This window comes from Harpia harpyja, chromosome 4 (genome assembly GCF_026419915.1).
Source record: "Harpia harpyja isolate bHarHar1 chromosome 4, bHarHar1 primary haplotype, whole genome shotgun sequence".
In the NCBI taxonomy this organism is placed as follows: Eukaryota; Metazoa; Chordata; class Aves; order Accipitriformes; family Accipitridae; genus Harpia; species Harpia harpyja.
Window position 1 is genome coordinate 41450583 of NC_068943.1, and position 17745 is coordinate 41468327.

General features: G+C 49.1%; 1 protein-coding gene across 7 annotated transcripts in view; it reads right to left on the minus strand.

Moving 5' to 3' along the window:
- SNX19 (sorting nexin 19) overlaps nucleotides 1-17745 on the minus strand; it is a 135815-nt gene that overhangs the window by 105790 nt on the left and 12280 nt on the right. For 2 of the 7 annotated variants that reach the window (XR_008235088.1, XR_008235087.1), the window contains exons 9-11: nucleotides 7470-7654; nucleotides 6536-6623; nucleotides 1285-1457 (exon numbers count right to left, since the gene is read on the minus strand). Coding sequence is in view for 2 of the 7 variants with exons in the window: in XM_052786386.1 (XP_052642346.1) it covers nucleotides 5725-5860; nucleotides 6536-6623; nucleotides 7470-7654 (409 nt within the window). In the remaining 5 variants the exon portion in view is untranslated. Of the gene's footprint in view, nucleotides 1-169; nucleotides 1458-1813; nucleotides 5861-6535; nucleotides 6624-7469; nucleotides 7655-10073; nucleotides 12833-17745 lie in introns of those variants that run through there. The other 5 variants (XR_008235090.1, XR_008235089.1, XM_052786386.1 and 2 more) reach the window with 5 other exon arrangements.

The window sequence follows — 17745 nt, forward strand, 5'->3', positions numbered from 1 at the left end:
ATATTTACATTAGGACACTGCCAATGTTCTCCCTGAAGACAAGAGGTCTCTTCCCCCACCTGGTAGCAAGGCCATACTTTAGCCTTCAAAAATCTTTGAAGAAATGGCAACATGGGAAGGTAAGGCAACCATCCAGGAGTCCTGTGTTTCCTCCCATTAACACATTCACCAGCCTAAGGCACTCTTCTCAGAGAGAAGCGGGTTTCTAGCAGTCCACTGGGTTAAACAGAACTGAACCACTTGCTCTGATCTTTTATGTTATCCACCCTCTCAGCTCAGCGGGAGAGATGCTCCAGGACACCACCAGGCAGTCAGATGTCTAAGGCAGGTTCTCTCGACTATTTTAGCAGCTCAGCATAGTGCTGGGGGCTGGCTAGTGCTCTGTGCACAAGTTGTACTCAGAGGGAAAAAAATAAGACTTTGTAACATAATAAGCAAGTTCCAGACAGCAATTAGAGTATAGCATATCCAGTGGAGACAGGGGGCTGGAGTGGCATTAAGGTAGGAAGAATATAATTACCTGAACTGGACTGCGGCCAGGATAATGGTATTAATTTATTTCAAGGAAGCCAGAAGTGCCAAAACCTGTATTTTACATTTAAATCCAGAAGATGGCAAATCACAGCATCCTGATTCCATTCTTCCAACTTTCAGCTGGAAGGAGAGGTCTCCTGATAGGTTTTCACCCCTAATGCCTACCGCCTGTGGCCACAATGGGAAAGCTCACCCTCAGCTTCATTTGGGAAGCCCGATGCCACCCCAGCGCAAAGCCCTGTAGCTACTGATGCTCTGCTACAAGGCAGACATCACCAAGGCAATGCCTGCACCTCATGGTACAGACAAAACATCACCCCACTCCCTCTAACTCACCCGCAGGCAATAAAGCCACACTCAGTCACAAATATAGTCACAAGCTCTCTTGAGCGTAGCCCCTAGTTCGATCTGCTATTAATTACCCACTGTTCTGCAGAGATAAATGCTTAATCCTCTGGCTGTTGACACTGGAAATGGACCAATCTACCCTGGGGTGGATATTATACAGGGGAACTTGGCTTCAGCTATGATCCCCACATCATGTGCTGTACAAATGTTCACTGGCTTGTAGGTAATGGATTTCATAGGGTGTATGGGATCTTTCCGTGGCAGAGCTAATCCAGAATAATACATTACTCAAGCATTCATTGTATCAGGTTTTTCTTCCTCCCTCTATTTTTTTCTTCGATGTCATATTTCAAATTTCTTGTGGAATTTCTCATTTTCATTCTCTATTTCCTTATAGCTTACCAGCTTTCCTCCTCCAGGACCGATATCATGGTGAACTTCCTAAGCAGCAGTGCCCAAGGGATGTGGAGATGGGTCTGCACAATCCCTGCTTCTCTGAATCTCTTTCACTTTCTTCCAGGAGAAAGGCCAAAGATCTCCACATCGCTTCTCCGGTTTCACACTCACTGGAAAGCCTAAATCAAGAAGTTCGCTTGTCAGGAAGAAGGAAGCCATGCTGATGCCACCAGAGATGGGAAAACTGTTCCTATTTCTGACCAAGCTGCTAAGAACTTTGGTCTTTCCCATGTCTGAACCGTCCCACTGATGCCACTGTGTGCCAGGAGGGCAAACCACTGTCTCAGACCCACTGTCACCAGCCCTGCTGCCCTAGCCAGGCATTTTGGGACACCTGGGGAGATGCCTGCTCCCCCCTTCCCACTCCCACCTGGGCTTTCTTGCCTCTCGTCTACCTGCTCTGCTCTTCCCTTCCCAAGGGCTGTCTCACAGGCCATTACTTGGCAAAGGTGAATTTTAAACCCAAACACAGAAACAAGTTTGAAACAGAGTATTATTGTACACAGAGTCAGAACATAAGTCACAAGTACTTGGGAGCACCGGTTTGCTCCCCATTTCACAACAAAATAGGTTTTCAAGACAGCGCTCTTCTACACAGACTTGAACGGCTGCACCCACAAATAGCTGATACAAGGGCTTGAATACAGGAAATACAACAGGGAGTCAGTGCATGGTGGCACTCTTTTTTTTTTCCCTGAAAACACAGTCAAAAAACCAAGCTCTGGCTCAACACAACAACTACTATTTAGCTTACGGTGGCGCCTTGAAGCTCTGTACCACCGCATTCTGTGTTGTACATACACACGAGCAGCCCCTGCTTCCAGGGAGCTTGCAGTCTAACTAACCAATGCTGGGGGAAACTCAGGCAGGGGGAAATGAAATGCTTTCCTCGATGCCACATAGTCAGCGAGTGGTGGGCTGGAAGCAGATAGCATGTATCCAGTAGGACCTAGAGAGCTGAGCACCCACCTGAACCGTGTACTGCTCTATACCTAATATGACAGAAGCCTGCAACTTTTTCTTGAGATCAAATCTGGCCACTCTCACCACCCTCCCTTTAGCAAGAGGTGGCTAGAGCCATCTGCACAAGTTCCTGCAGAAAAAGGGAGCTTGCTGGGAGTACAACACACACAGAGCGAGTTTAAAGTTTTTCTGTTGGCCTTTTTTGTTTTACCAAAGCAGCATTTCTAGTCTTAGTCCAATGGAAATAAACTTTTAGCCCACCTGAATGCAGAAGTTTGCCTTTGTCACTGTTGTACTCAATTTAATCTGAAAATTATAGTGAGGCAAAGAACTGGCGTTAGAAAAAAGATGAACTTTTTCTTGGATTTTGTATTCTTTAACAAGAAGATACAGAGAGGAGCTACTTGTTCCTACACTGTTCCTGGGCAGCTTCACCTTGGCTGTGGGAATGGACTAAGATCTATGAAGGAGAGAATGGGAGTTTGAAGCCTAGCCAGGAAGAGCATGAGAAAGGGCTCTGGCAACCCTGGTTTCTGTTTTCCTCCCTCTAAGAAAAGAAAGGGGGTTCTAGTGATTAAAACAAAGATCTTGCAATCCAAACTGCTGGGGTTTGTTGCCGACTCTGCTGCTGACTTCAGAGCATATGCAAGTAAACCTACTTCATCTCTCTCTGCCCCAGCAAATCCCACGTAAACTCAGAGGAGATGTTGCTACTTCGCCATGTGAGCAAGTCTGCAAAACGCCAGGCTTCGAGGCCCCTGCGTGAAAGGTGCAGAGGACAGACAGACCAAGCAGTTGTCTGGTATAACCGCAAATCATTGTTGCACCGTCCCAGAAAAGCGCCGGCTCTCAAGCTATGCTCCTTGGAGCCTGCCAGCAGAAATCGCAAATTATTTCCATCAGGAGGATTGAATATTGAGTCATTTGCATAATTTCAGAGATCAGGGTTAACGGCAGGGATGCTAGGGCTTCCTGGCAAAGGAGAAATGTAAGCTCGTCCTTCCAACACCACATTCAGTGTCTGTAAGGACTGTGCTAGACTTTTGCCCTCACGTGGAGCTGGCAGTGCATAGTTTGCAGTCCATCTCTGAATGATCCTTTTCAGCAAACAGTCTCTTAGTGATATCGCTAATCAATAGCAGACTACAATCTTGGAGCTCCAAGCCCATAAAATTAATAAGGAAGCAATAGCAAGCAAGTGCACCAAGAGCATCTGGGAAGCTACCAAGCACAACAGGGCTATGCTACATCATCCCTGGCTGATGGCTCCTTCTCCTACTGCCTTCTCCCACTCCTCAAGACAGCTGACATAGTAAATGTAAATCGTAGAAAAAGAAGGGAAACAGGAGCATGGCAGTGAAGGAGAGGGTGAAGTGGCTGCTCCAAGCAGATATTGTGCTTAAGGATATATAGGAGTCCTGCTTCTCAACCTGCTGCTTAGCCATTTGGGATTATCCCATATGGAGCATTCTCCAACCTTTGCCTCATCTACTCTTAAGCTACTTAACGCACATGCTCCCTCCTTTTCCAAGCAGGTGGCAAGTCTACCATCTCAAAAGTGTCACTGCTGAGAAATGGCTCTGATAAGCGATGCAAAACTGCTTTGCTTCATTACATTGGATTCTGCCTAGTCTTGGGATGTCCTTGGAGCTCCCTCAAAATATACTTGCTGGCAGCAAGCTAATCCTTCCCTGTATTTTCACACAATACATGCACACAAACAACAGAAGCATAAAGAAGCACACACCGCCGTGTGTCCACTATTAAGCAGGTGCCTCTGGAAAGAGCAGAGTCTCTGCTTTCAGTAGTACGCGTGTTGGAGTTAAATGACATTCTCTCCAAAAATGCCACAGAGTATCCAGCTCCAAGAAACAGCAGGCTAAGTGAAATGCACCGTTTGGTACTGTAACATGGAAACTAGCCATGATCCTGCACGCTTCCCTCTTGCGAAGTCTCCTCTTCTAAGCGCTTTAATCTGTAGAGAACACCAGGAGCAGCGTCCCCTTGATCAGCAAAGTCCAGCACTGGTCAGTTCATATTTCTCCCAGGAAATACACCAAAACAGGTCACCAAACCGGTCTATTGGTGCTTATTCTCCGTGTCCATATTCTCCGTGTCCATTTGCCCTGTCACAAACCTGACAGCCGGGCAGCATAAGCTTGCAAAACCACTCAAGTCTTGGATGACCCGGAAAAGCAGCTGCCAAATTGACATGCCATTCTGTGCTGGGTGGCACTGGACATCATGACCTGACAAGCTTTCTAGAGCCCTCTGCACACAGCTGTTGCAATAGCAGTCACAGTAAACCAAACCATGGTGACATAGCAATCAACAACAGAACTAAGGTGGTACTCTCAAGCCCATCGCTGTGGTCTAACCCGCTGGCTGCCCATGACACACGCTCAGTATTCCTCCTGGGCTCAGATGTGCTCACTCCTCTTCCAGAGCTTGCTGTGACAAGCACTTTTGTGTGGGAGCTGATTTACTTGCTGTGTGTCACATGTGGGTCAGCTCCTTTTCTCCTGTGCCTTGCAGGTGACAGCCTCTGGGACTAAAACGTGACTCAGCAGGCAAAATACACGGTAATCCTGAAGTCCAGCTAAGCTACTACTCCGCTGCAGCCTGGGGACAGTTCTCTTTTCCAGGACCACAGTCTACCCTGCTTGCATCCTGCTGTTCAGGCAGCAGAATATGCCAGAACGAGACCATATCAGAGCAGTGGCAGCAGGAGGCCCCTTATCTTTGTCCCCAAGGCAGGACAGCAGCTTTGATTTCTGCACTGCTTTCAACCTCCCAGTTATATGGGCAGTGGGGATGGGTGTCTGACGCTGACTTCAGGGCTATCAACACATCTCCACACTCCACTCTCTCCCCATCTTCCTTCTGGTAAAATGGATGGAGCAGCGTAGGCACAGGGCAGGCTGCTTAGAGAGCAGGGACAGCATTTGGTCCTCCCTTCACCTGTCCTGGAGAAGCACCTATCAACAAGATACCGCCACATCAAGTCTCTGCATGCCAATGCCAGGTGGAGCCTGAGGCCACAAAAGCAAACCTTATGTGCTGTCTGCCTTTAGATGTTAGAGATGTTCAGAAATGTGGGGCAAGACAACAGGGTTTGTGGGCAGCCTGCACATCCTTCTCGGACTGTCCAGCTCAGCAGAGGTCAGGCATCTTCATTCCAGGCTCTCCATCAGGTCAGCAATGGAACAGATGCTACACAGCAGAAAAGTATCTTCAGCCCCTGCCACTGGGTTTAATCCATCACCCAGCCAAAACAGAGAAGCCTGGAAGCAGCCTCATTTAGCACTGGCTAGAAAAATTCTTTACAAGAAACTCCCAGACATGTTCAGTAAACACTGAAAATCAAATCATCTCATGCCTGTGGCCTCTTCTCTCCTCCACTGCTGGCTACACCAGCCCTGGTTAATGTGCTGAAATGCCTGCTTTGTCCAGGCCACTAGAGGCAGACGGCGCGACAGCTGCAGTCTCAAGCTCATCACTGGAGCCCTTCAGAACCAAGAACTCCAGCAGAATGTCCAAGAGGCAGAAAACCAGGTGCCTGAAATGGAGAGAAGACAAAGCTTAGGCTGGTCAGGGCACAGCAGAGCTGGGAGATTGGCTCCAGACATGCAAAAGCCAAAGCTCACACAAGGAAGAAGTATTCTGACAGCCATCAGGGGAAAGACAAAAGATCTCGTATCCTAGAAGAAATCTTTCAAGGGATGGTTCAGGTTTTTTTCCACCCCCCAAACCAGTGGGTGTTTGAAGCTGCTGAGCAGCACAGAAAACACAAATGCATCTCCTGGAGCGAGGTGGCACATGCATTCCTCTGCACTTAATCACAAAAACATTGCTTTCCAAATGCACAGTGATGGGTATCCAGAAAAACACTATCTACACACATATGCAGCTCCCTAAACTCCTCTAAAAACAACAAACTAAACCAGGATTCATCTTATTTCCTCTGACAGTCCCCTGACATCCACAAACTAAGCAGGCCCAACAACATAATTAACAAGACTGGCTCAATGATCACCAGACAGACCGAGGTCCTAGACATGCACCTTCATAATAAGCCAGCCAGATGCCCTTTGATAGTATAAGCCTATGATAATTAGCCAGGTAAGTTCTGTGCCAAGAAGCTGGCAGTGTGAATCTCACGGCAAAGCCCTGACAGTAGCTTATAGGCCCCACAGCAAAGGCTATCAGGGTAATGAGACTATAGTCCATGTACCTGTTTATCACAGGCCGGCCCAGGGACTCCAGTACCAGGTTCCAGCTCATCCGACATTTACTGGTTCCAAGGATTTCTTGGATCACATCTGTCGACATCAGAGACAAAGCTTTAGGAACTGCACATTTCCACAGTAGTAAAACAGGGTCAGGTCTTCTGCTGGTGGGTACTAAATCAAAGTTTGTGATGGTGCTCTGAGCTTGAGGCATCTCATGCCCAACATTACCATGACTGAAAACAGCCAGGGACAGGATTGAATGCCAGAAAAGCATTCCAGCCTGGAAGGGCATATACTGGTAGTGCTTTTTCATCCCCAAAGGAGAGTAAGGGCCCCTTACACTGCAGCAAGGAGTTAAAAGTTCAGACTGTACTCACATGGATTAGGCAGCAGCTGCTTTAATGCCAAAGGTCCCCGTGTCAAACTTCAAGAGAGGGAAATCCAGTGCAGCTGGGCTCATGATTTCAGTCCAGTGGAAAAGCCACTCTTCAGAGCGAGAAGCCAAAGGCTTTGCCTTAGGACTCTTCTCAGCAATGGTACCCTTTGGCAACAGGTGGAAGCACAGCGTGGCGCTGGCTTTCCTGAGCCCTACCTCGTTTGAGGTGGCTCAGTGGGAACTGCACCACCAGCACTAAGCACAGAGTATGGGGCCGCTCTGCTTCTGGGTATCACCAAGACACGTGTCCTTTCTCTCTCAGCTGTGCTGCTCCTCAAATGGTTATGCAAACTATCTAGAACTGGGAAACTGTGGTTTTTACTTGCAGGAAACCATTCAAACCTCAAAGGTCATGAACATTTCCCACTGCCTTGGCACGAGCAGGCTCCATCTCTGTGTTTAACCACATTTCCAGAGATGCCAATGCACTGGAGGGTTCCCCAGCCACCCGTACTGCTCCTTTCTCAAGGGCAGCTGACGTGTCCCTGGGGCACACTTACGAGGCAAGATGCCCATCAGGCTCTGCAGGGCCTGCTCTGCTGCTGCTTTCTTCTGTTCCTCTGTCCTGGCTGGTTTAGGCACTGCTGGCAAAAATCCTCCAGGCCAGATGGATTCCTGTAGCAACTGGAGGTACTGGACCCAACGCTGGGTGCAGGTCAGGTTAACCACCTGGACTTCCAGCCACCTGTGGGCACAGGGAGAGAGAGAAAGAGGTCAGGAAAAGTCAGGAAAAGGCTTGGTACCAACTCAGAAGCTTTTCTCCAATCAGAGGCTGGAGAGAAATATCAGCTTGCTGGGTTAAGTTAACATGCATCTTCCAAGTCTATACATTAAACATTTTCACAAGTATTAACTAGCTGAGTTTCCCTATGCACCAGAAGTATGTATATGATACCCATCTTATAGACAGAAACACTAACGCAAAGTCACAGTGGAAAAGCAAAAGCCAGGAAAACCTCCATCGCCCTGCTGCCTGCAGGAAACCAAATGAGTAACTGGTGCCTAAAGGGAGCACAGCTAAGGGATCTGACTGGCATTAACCTCCTAAGTTATGTCCATGAACAAGCAGATGACAGAGCTGAGACAGCTAGGAGAAGTACCAGAATTGGTGTTTTAACTCAAAAACAACTGCTGTGACTGACTGGAAGGACACGAGCATGGTCTGGCAACCTCTGCTCCTCTCGTCAGTCCTTCTGCTACCTAGAGTCAAGGGTGTCTCGCCTGGAGACCGAAACACATGCTCCCAGGATGGCAAGGCACGAATATCCTGCTGCTCCCCTGCTGTCCAACCCTGCTCCATCCACTGGTGGCAGGCAATGAAATCATCGCCGCTCCCATCCAAAACCCCACGCTGCACATCTATTAAAAGGAAAGTTAGGTACCTGCCAACAAAACTGCTGGTCGACCCTCCTGCTAACCCAAGACTGTGCCCTTTATACGGTAACAACCTGCAAATCCCGAGGCCACGGGAATGCTGCTCCACATAAGGGCTCAGAGACGTTTGCAGCCTGCACGGGGGAGATGTGTCCACACCACCCAAGTGCTGGCCAGGGAAAGTTTCTAAATCAATCATGCAGACCGTATTTCCCAGATGTGAAGTCACTTCCCCGTGTAATAGCAAAAGCCACAGCCGTCAGTCAAAACTCGCCAGTGCTTAAAATCATTCCCCCTGGAATAAGGAGAGGTCAGCAGAAAAATCCCTGACGCCACAGAGGCCAACAGGAGGGTCCCCATTGATTTAGCAAGACCGGGACTCGGTGGTGCGGCACCAACGGCAATGGGCCGCTGACGCCGTCCTCATCAGCGGGAGGCTCCAGAGCAAAGAGGGGAGCGTCAGTATGGGCTTGGGGTAGGGAAAAGGCTTGCTATTTCACCAATACTTCAAGAGTCCCAGAGGAGAGGAGTCCACAAGCAGGGCCAGGAGACCCGTTCCTCTTGGCAGCTGGCGTTCGTGCTTGCAATTCCGTCACCACTACGCCCCGGCAGCTCATAGTACATCCAAGAGCATGGGCCCTGCCAAGGCAAACTTTATTTAACCTGCGCTCTGCCAGACTGTCTGCATTCTTTTCAGGCGAGGCATTTGGGCCAAGGGCGTCCTTCCGCACGCAACCAGGACAACGCGAGCGGAGAGTTGGGAATAGCAACACCTAAAGGTATCCAGGGGCAAAGGAACGGCAGGTAGCCATCATCGGGGCCAGGGCTGCAACACGATGCTCCCTTCTTCAGCACGAAACGAGGTGCCAAGCTACAGGTTTTGAAGGATGGACACCTAGGAAATGCCAGCTGCAAAAACAAACACCATTAAAAAAAACCTGAAAAAGCACCTTGGTGCAGCAGTAAGGCCTGTTATGTCTCAGAGCAAGGTCTAACTGGAGCATGGGCAATGCTCCTGGTGATCCCACTAATGGCACTGGAAATGAGGAGACACGGATGTGGTGGGTTCACCCTGGCTGGATGCCAGGTGCCCACCAAAGCTGTTCTATCACTCCCCCCGCCTCAGCTGGACAGGGGAGAGAAAATATAACAAAGGGCTCATGGGTCAAGATAAGGATAGGAGAGATCATTCAACCAATTACTGTCACGGGCAAAACAGACTCAACTTGGGGAAAAAACCACTTAATTTTTTGCAAATCAACCAGAGTAGGGTAATGAGAAATAAACCCAAATCTCAAAACACCTTCCCTCCACCCCTGCCTTCTTCCCAGGCACAACTTCACTCCCGGATTCTGGACCTACCCCCGCAGCAGCACAGGGGGACAGGGAATGGGGGTTACGGTCAGTTCATCACATGTTGTCTCTGCCACTTCATCCTCTTCAGGGGAAGGACTCATCACACTCTTCCCCTGCTCCAGCGTGGGGTCCCTCCCACAGGCTGCAGTTCTTCAGGAGCACACTGCTCCAACATGGGTCCCCCACGGGGTCACAAGTCCTGCCAGAAAACCTGCTCCGTGGGCTCCTCTCTCCACAGATCCGCAAGTCCTGCCAGGAGGCTGCTCCAGCGCGGGCTTCTCATGGGGGTCACAGCCTCCTTTGGGCACCCACCTGCTCTGGCGTGGGGTCCTCCCCGGTCTGCAGGTGGAGATCTGCTCCCCCGTGGACCTCCCTGGGCTGCAGGGGGACAGCCTGCCTCACCATGGTCTTCCCCACAGGCTGCAGGGGAATCTCCACTCTGGCACCTGGAGCACCTCCTCCCCCTCCTTCTTCACTGACCTGGGGGTCTGCAGGGTTGTTTCTCTTACACGTTCTCGCTCCTCTCTCCAGCTGCCATTTCTGTGCCTGCTGCAACTTTTTTTCCTTCTTAAATATGTTATCACAGAGGCGCTACCACTATTGCTGATTGGCTTGGCCTTGGCCGGCGGCAGGTCTGTCTTAGAGCCGGCTGGCATTGGCTCTGTCGGACACAGAGGGAGCTTCTAGCAGCTTCTCACAAAAGCCACCCCTGTAACCCCCCCACTACCAAAACCTTGCCACACAAACCCAATACAACGGCCTTTATGCTCAGCCTCACCAGGGACCCCAAGTACTGTTGTTGCTGCAAGATAGTGCCAGAGATCCAAAGCGTAGCTTCTACCTGTCTTAGAGGACAAAATGTCACAGTACAGTCTTGCCTGGGAAAAGGCCACGTTTGAAATACAATTGCTTAAAAGGGTTTTTATCTCCAGCTATCAGCAGAGTTTAACACCGTGGATCATGTTAAACCCTCAGCCATCCCCAACCAAATTAAAGTGTTAAACTGTGGCTCCTCTAGGGGCAAGAGTTTTCATTAACATGGTTTTTCATTAACATGTTTTCTTATACAACCTGCTTTCCTAATTGAGAAAACATTTGACAAGCAACAGAAGTTCAGAGACTTGGGGACAGACCTGCAAACAGTACAACCCTGCATCTAGGGAGATCAGACTGCATATTGACTTGAATCATCACAGCAATAGTCACTTACCATCCTTTAAAAGGTTGCAGAAAGCAAACAACAAGCTTTCTTTTTCTTAGGAATGTTCCTAAAATAGCAAAAAAATCAAGCAAATAGTGGGCAGAGTGAAAGCTGAACTTAGAGAAGACAGCATGCGTTTCCAGACAGCTCAAGAGTAGACTGAGAACTGACGAATGCTGGAAGGCCCCGTACAAACAACTTACCATTTCTAGCTCATTTATTTCCACAAAGCCACCAGAACTAGGCAATGAGGCCTAGAAGTAACACCTATAAATCTGGTCACATGTGCACACACTGCGATTATGCAAGTGCTTACAGGTCTTAGTTCCCACAGCTGCAAAACACCATAGATGTTTTTTTTTTACTTAGTCTGGCAGCTCACTGCCTTCCACTTTGGACAGCAAGGGGCAGGATCTGCGAACGGCTCCGTCAGTTTTGCCCCACCTGCGCCGATGCGTGCTACAGTTCCATGCAAGCTCCTGAGAAGAGGCCAACTTGCCCCATCGCACGGTGCTCAGACAGCAGGATACTCACTGCTAGGAAAGGGGGAAGAGGCACCCAAAACCACAAAGTATACAAAAAAAAAAAGAAAAAAAAAAGAAACTAGACAGGAAAGGGAACAAGAAAGAAGGAAGAGAAACCAAAGCTGGGTGCAAATGGAAGGAAGACTAAAGTCACTGTGCTCTGAGGTCTCTTTCACCCATCTATTAGTGTGTGGACCCATCCCAAAAGCACTGGGAAGAGAGGAACTGTCAAGACTGGTCCATCTGGCTCAGCATCCTCCCTGGGAGAGCACCTGATGCTCTCAGACACTTTGAAAGAAAATATCAAAACAGACTAACCTGCCACGAAGAGTTTTCCTTCCTGCTCTCAATCTGAACCCGTTAAAAGTCACTGCCAATGCCTGCTTTGGGGGGATGCATGCTGCATTTGCAGAACACACACAGGGGCATGCACGAGCAACAGTTATTAAATGGTGAGAAGCAAAGTAACTCCTCCGTTCTCACAACTGTAGTTGCACCTCAGGGAGGGTCACACCAAGCTTTATTGAAAAATCCTACCCGAGCAAACCCCAGATTTCTATGGCAAATTGACCTTTCCATCAGGCAGACTTGCTACACCAGAATCAGGATTAACAGCTCACACTTCTCACACAGGAACTCCAAATATGTGCTGGTCCAAAGCTGACCTTCGCCAGCAGATCACAGATGATTTTTCGTACTATTAAAGGTCTAAGCATTTGAGACCCATGTGCCACATCAAAAGCACCCACACGCCTGCTCCCAGGTAGAAATAAATCCAGCAAGAAATACAAATAGACCTATCTTTTTTTTTTTTTTGGATGGCTGATGAGTTACTATTTCCATTCTGCTATTTCATGAAGAAATAGCCTTAATAAGAAAGAAAGAAAAACAAACCCATCACCAAACCATCTCCTTACACTTCAGTTGAGACCAGAAATAGATAGAAAGTGACCTCCTGGGCTCAGACGTTCAAAATGCTTTGATAATGCCCAATGCGAAGAGACAGACTGCAAAGGCTACGAAGTCCTGGACATTAGTCTGGAGGTGCATAACTTGCCCATGTTGTAAGGGTCCTCTGTTTGAAATAGCTGCTGATGGAGGAATGAAACAGCTGCTAAAAAAGAGCTGATTTAATGCCATGGCTTAAGCTGGAACTCCAAGGTCAGCTGAAGGGACTCATTAAGATAGGAACGGCAGAAATGCCCTGGGAATGAGAAACAAGGCCTGGGGGGTACATACCTTGGCCCTCCTCCGGCACCTAGAAGCAACAAGGGCTGCTAAGATGAACAGCCTATGGTAAAGACAGACTAAGAGTTAGGAACAGGCAAAACACAGTGTACGAACTTGGTTTTACCTGGCTCCTGCGAGCTGGATGCACTCACTTAAGTGGACTACCCGGGGGGTTCACCTGCAGATAGAGAGAGCTCAGCTCAGCAAGTAAAGGTTGGACAGATTGGATTTGCTTAGTCTGGAAAAGAAAGACAGGCCGAGAATGGACAAAAAGATATTGTACTCTCCAAATTTACAAACGGCTGCTAGAAGCTGGTAAACCTCTGCTTTTCTCATCCATCAAGGTTAGGGTAAGAATTGCTAAGTTCACTTGAGCCGAGGAATGGTTAAGTTAACTATGCTGATTGTAATTAAAATCTGCAGCAATAGCAATTGCGATTCCCCCAAAACTGAGGATTTTAAGGATTTAGAGAAACACAAACTGGAGGCCATGTTAGGAAGAAGACAAAGATGAGAAAGCCTCTACTAGTCTGCTTTAGCTGTATAAATACAAATAGGTCTATAAATATACATGAGCTGTGCATAACAGTAGCAAGTCCAGCTCAACATCTACTACTTTCCACCCCAGAACAAGGCCTCCGTTTCTCTGAGGTCAGTTAACACAGCATGGTTAACCAGAAGCTCAAAAAAGGCCCGTGAGACCAAGGCAGTGAAAAAGATTTAAGAAAAAGACAACATCTGGAAATGTGCAAGGCATTCAAGCATCTGACTCATGAAATCAAGAAAGGCTGGTACTTAAATCACCAGACCATCCCTCCCTTTGCAGTACTTGTCCCCCAAATTCCTCCCTAAATTGTGCCTCAAACCACAAGAATACCCTTAACTCAAGGGCTCAGAAAGAGCAACATTTCAATGCTTTGACTGTAAAACGTTTCTGAGCAAAGCTTGTAAAACTCAAGAAACAGCTGCAGCGGGCACAGTTAGAAGAATGGAAAAACACAAATGGAGAGCTTTCGCCCCCAGGCTCGGCTTTTAGCACCTGCTACTTGAGCCCACATCCACCTTCTCCACACAGCCGCCAGCAGAAACACATGCAGCCGACTGCTGGCATGCTCGGCTCAAACACCTTCAAAGCAAACCCACACTTGTTCAGGCCATCAGTAAACCCTTTGCAGAGGAAGGAAACAGGAAAGAAAAGAAAAGAAAAAAAGCCCTCCATAAATCAAAGAATACAAAGCATCCTGAGTCCTTTTAAACTTCTGGCCAAACACACACATGCAAAAAGTAAACTATCCTTCTCGCCTTACTGGAAATGCTCCTCTCCTGCTGCCCTATAAAAAGTTTACAGTTGTATATGCTATGAACGATACGTCCTGTACCCCTGCCCGAGCACACGGTAATGAAGTGTTTGACCAGTGAGGCAGCGGTCCTGTGGCCGAGTGCCTTCCCCTCGAACAGAGTGTCTTGCCAGCCTCACACCTCCCAAGCACAGTTCCCCTGACGGCAGCTGCACCGAAGGAAGCAAGAAACAAATCAAGCTGCAAGGAGTTCACGCTGGTAGCATTTCCATCTGACACGATTAGACTTACCCACGCCAGCGCCTTGCCAGCGTAGGGCAGTGGGATTTTTCTACCTGCTTGACCCACGCAGTGAGAGGTGGAGCTGGCAGAAGCCCTGTGAGAAGTGGGTACGCAGGACTTTTTGCTGTGGGGCAGAGGAGGAAAACAGATCATCCCCTACTGCCTGTAGGCATGAAACCACACTTCGGTGTTGGGATTTGGGGCACTGCTCTCTGCCGCTTTATGTACTGCTCCCTCCAAAACACACCTGCCGCAAAAAGAAATTGTGTAAACACACAGGGCTCCAACTCCAATGTCTTCTCCCCCCGGTGAATTAACCTAGCTGCTCTGTTTTTTGCTTTTCTCAAGTTAGATCTCCCTGAGATGCCGTGGGGCTCAGGAAAGGGGGAGAAAGCTACGTGATTAAGAAAAAAATCATCCTCAAACCCCCTTGATTTTTAACAAAGCACCCTGGCTTTCGATAACATCTTCATCAAGTATTTATTGAGCCAATTAAGCTCTCAGCGGTGCCCCAGGGAGAGGCCAGGCTGTCTCAGCCAGGTCCTGCTCAGAGCAGATTGCTTCATTAGCCCACTTCAGAATCAAAATACAGAAAAACACCATTAACCCTTCACAAGCCAGGGAAAACTAAAGCCAATGAGGAGACATTTCCTCTCAGTCCTTTTCTTCTTTGCCTGTTCTATTTGAAATAGGAAGTTGGGTTTTTTTATTTATTTTAAAATCTAGGAAAAAAGTTGGCACGTATCTAATTGCTGAAACAGAATCGAAAGAAAAAAAGAGAGATGCAGTTAAAATAATGTTGCAATTGTTATCAAAGCACAGAGTGCTTGCTTCATTCTAGTGGCTGTTTTTGGAAGAATGCTGCTTCTAGAAAGGAAAAAAAAATTTGTTTGGGACAGAGATTCAAAGCCAGATCCAAAATTTCCAGGTGCTTGGAGACAACTGAATCGAGGCCCATTTCCAAGTTGATTTTTATTTACTTTACATACACACACGAAGACACACACAGTCCTGAAGATCACTTTTGCTGACATACCATAGGCCTGTGATTTCTACCGCTCCTTGCAGCTACAGTACAAATAGCCAAATCCAGAGATGAGGAGGAAGGTGCCATAAGGTTGGTTCCTTTATATACAAACTCTGTTGCTGGCTTTTAGGCTGGGGTGCACACTTGAACTGCCGTGGGAGGGACAGGACCTTTGCTGCCACGTACCTCAGCCTGCCAGCACAGCCCCTCAAAGCACAGTTGCAAAGGTCTTCACTAAACGTGCCTAAATCAGCTCTCATGGGGTAACAAGCCAGAACAGCGAATGGATTTAGTTGCCCCAGCTGCACTGACATTGCAGTGTTTTGTCAGCTTGTTTCTGCCAGCAAAAATCAGAGGTGCTGCCCAAGCCCGGAGTGGTAAGCTACCTGCCAGCTACAAAGCCAAAGGAAAGCGGGCGCAACCGCGCTGGGAACAGCTTTAGCACAAACCTTCCCAGCTTCTCCTAGCACCTGAAGAGCACGAGTCAACCCTTGGCTTTAATGTCTTTTTCAGAGATAACGCAGGGAAGGAACGGGGAGGCTCTGCAGCAAATGCCTGCCCACGCACAGCCACGTCCCACGCCAGGATAGCCCCTATGCTGGGTGACACACGTACAGCCCAGCTTTGTGCTGACCCCCGGTGCAACCCGGCACCGAGATGAGGTCTAGCTCACCGTTTCAGCTGTCGCACATGGACCCTGCAGGGCTCCAGACAGCCAGGGCTGGGCAGAATTGCTTGCCCAAGGGCAGCGTGTTCCAAGTACGCCTGGGGTTGCAGGTGCTTGGCTGCCCAAGCGGGCAGGTTTAGTCAGGGACATTTAAGAGGGTCAGGCAACACTACATGCCGGTGGCACTTTCAAGTCAAGAGGATCAAGGAGGCTGCCAAGGGTCTTTGTTTTTGCCAGTCCTGTTGGCACAGAGATCAAGGAAGAAAGAAGCGAAAAACCAAAAAAACCCCAAACCCACCCAGCAAGCAACTCCCTGAAGCTATGAGCTCCTTGACTCCCAGCAGCAGTTGCACAAGTGACCACGACACCTGGCCTGGAATCGACAGACTCCGGCACGCAGCCCCGAAGCTAAGATGACAGCAAGAAGGTGAGGGCAGCCTGGGGTTGCGCATGGGGGTAACCCCCAGTAACAGCCCACCCGAACCCATCTTGTGCAATGGTCGGGCACCGTGCCACATCCCTGCTGAAGGAGGGATGGGAGATGTGCCGCGAGAGCAAGCTACAGCACCCTTTGGACTGGCACAGGTGTCCGGACTGCCGAAGGGACCCCAGGCTTGGCTGCAAGGACCCTTTGCTGTCCCAGTAAGGACCTTTGTCAATCACAGGCCATGGATATCGGTCCGAGAAGTTCTCACTTGGTAGGTCTGGAAACTGAGCGAGCCCTCAGTGGGAGGGCTAATGAAACCAGCCACACTGCTGAACAACCCCTCAACACACACAACAAAGCAGGGATGGAGGGGGACACAAAACCTGACAGCATGGAGAGCCAGGAAAGGACAGAGGGGAGGCCACATCAATGCGACAGTCACCCTGGAGACGGGAGGCCCTGTTGCTGATGGTGTTTTTTTACCTCTGCAGGGAGCGACATCCATAGCAGCCAGCTCCGAGACTGCTTCAGGGGCCAAGGAGACACATCCTGCTCCCCCCAGCCTTGCATCTCCCGACAAATGTGCACTGAATGTGCAGGACAGTATTGGAAAGGACAAAATCTGGAACAGACCACAGCCCTGCAGGCTCCAGCTGCCTGCACCGGCTGCAGCCCTGCTCGTGTCAACCGCATCCTCCCTGTACCCACCCCGGAGTGTGGCATCGGCTTCCTCCACGTGCCATAGCCATACCTTGCCCAGATCGTTTCCATAGGCAAGCAGGGCCGCCTGCGTCGAGGTGTTTGCTCTTCACACCGCAACCTAGCCAAACTGTTTATCCAAACCCTAGCAGACTGAACCCTCCTGCCAAAATCTAGGCTGCAACAAGAATTCAGATGCTCCAGACCTACTGCTGATAGGATGAAGGCTATTATGCCTCTGTGGCCTTGCCCAGCTCTTGATCCCCAGAAATGCTTGCCAAGATCTAGCACCTCAAATCAAAGACAACCCCTTGCTGCTACAGCCTTCCTAGGACCACTCAGCCCCGGTTTAGTGTATTCAAAACCTGTCCTGTGTGCTGCCCGAGTGCTCCTTCTCTCCTCTGATCCCACCCCAGGTCTCAGTGTCCCCCACCACAGCACCCAAGAGCCAGGCTCCCTGCAAGACCACAGCCCAAGACTCAGCTCCAGGGTGGATCTGAGCTCAGACGGAATTTTCTTTCCCATGGTAGTTCAGCAGTGGCTGAAACCCTACAAGGAAAACAAGCCAAAGCTAGCCAGATTCACAAAGGCAACCAGAGCTAGAAGAACTTGCAAGAAACCACTCTCATAAAAGCCTGACAGTCATTTGTCATCAGTCTCAAAGCATCGCTGGCTCTCCCTCTACATCTCA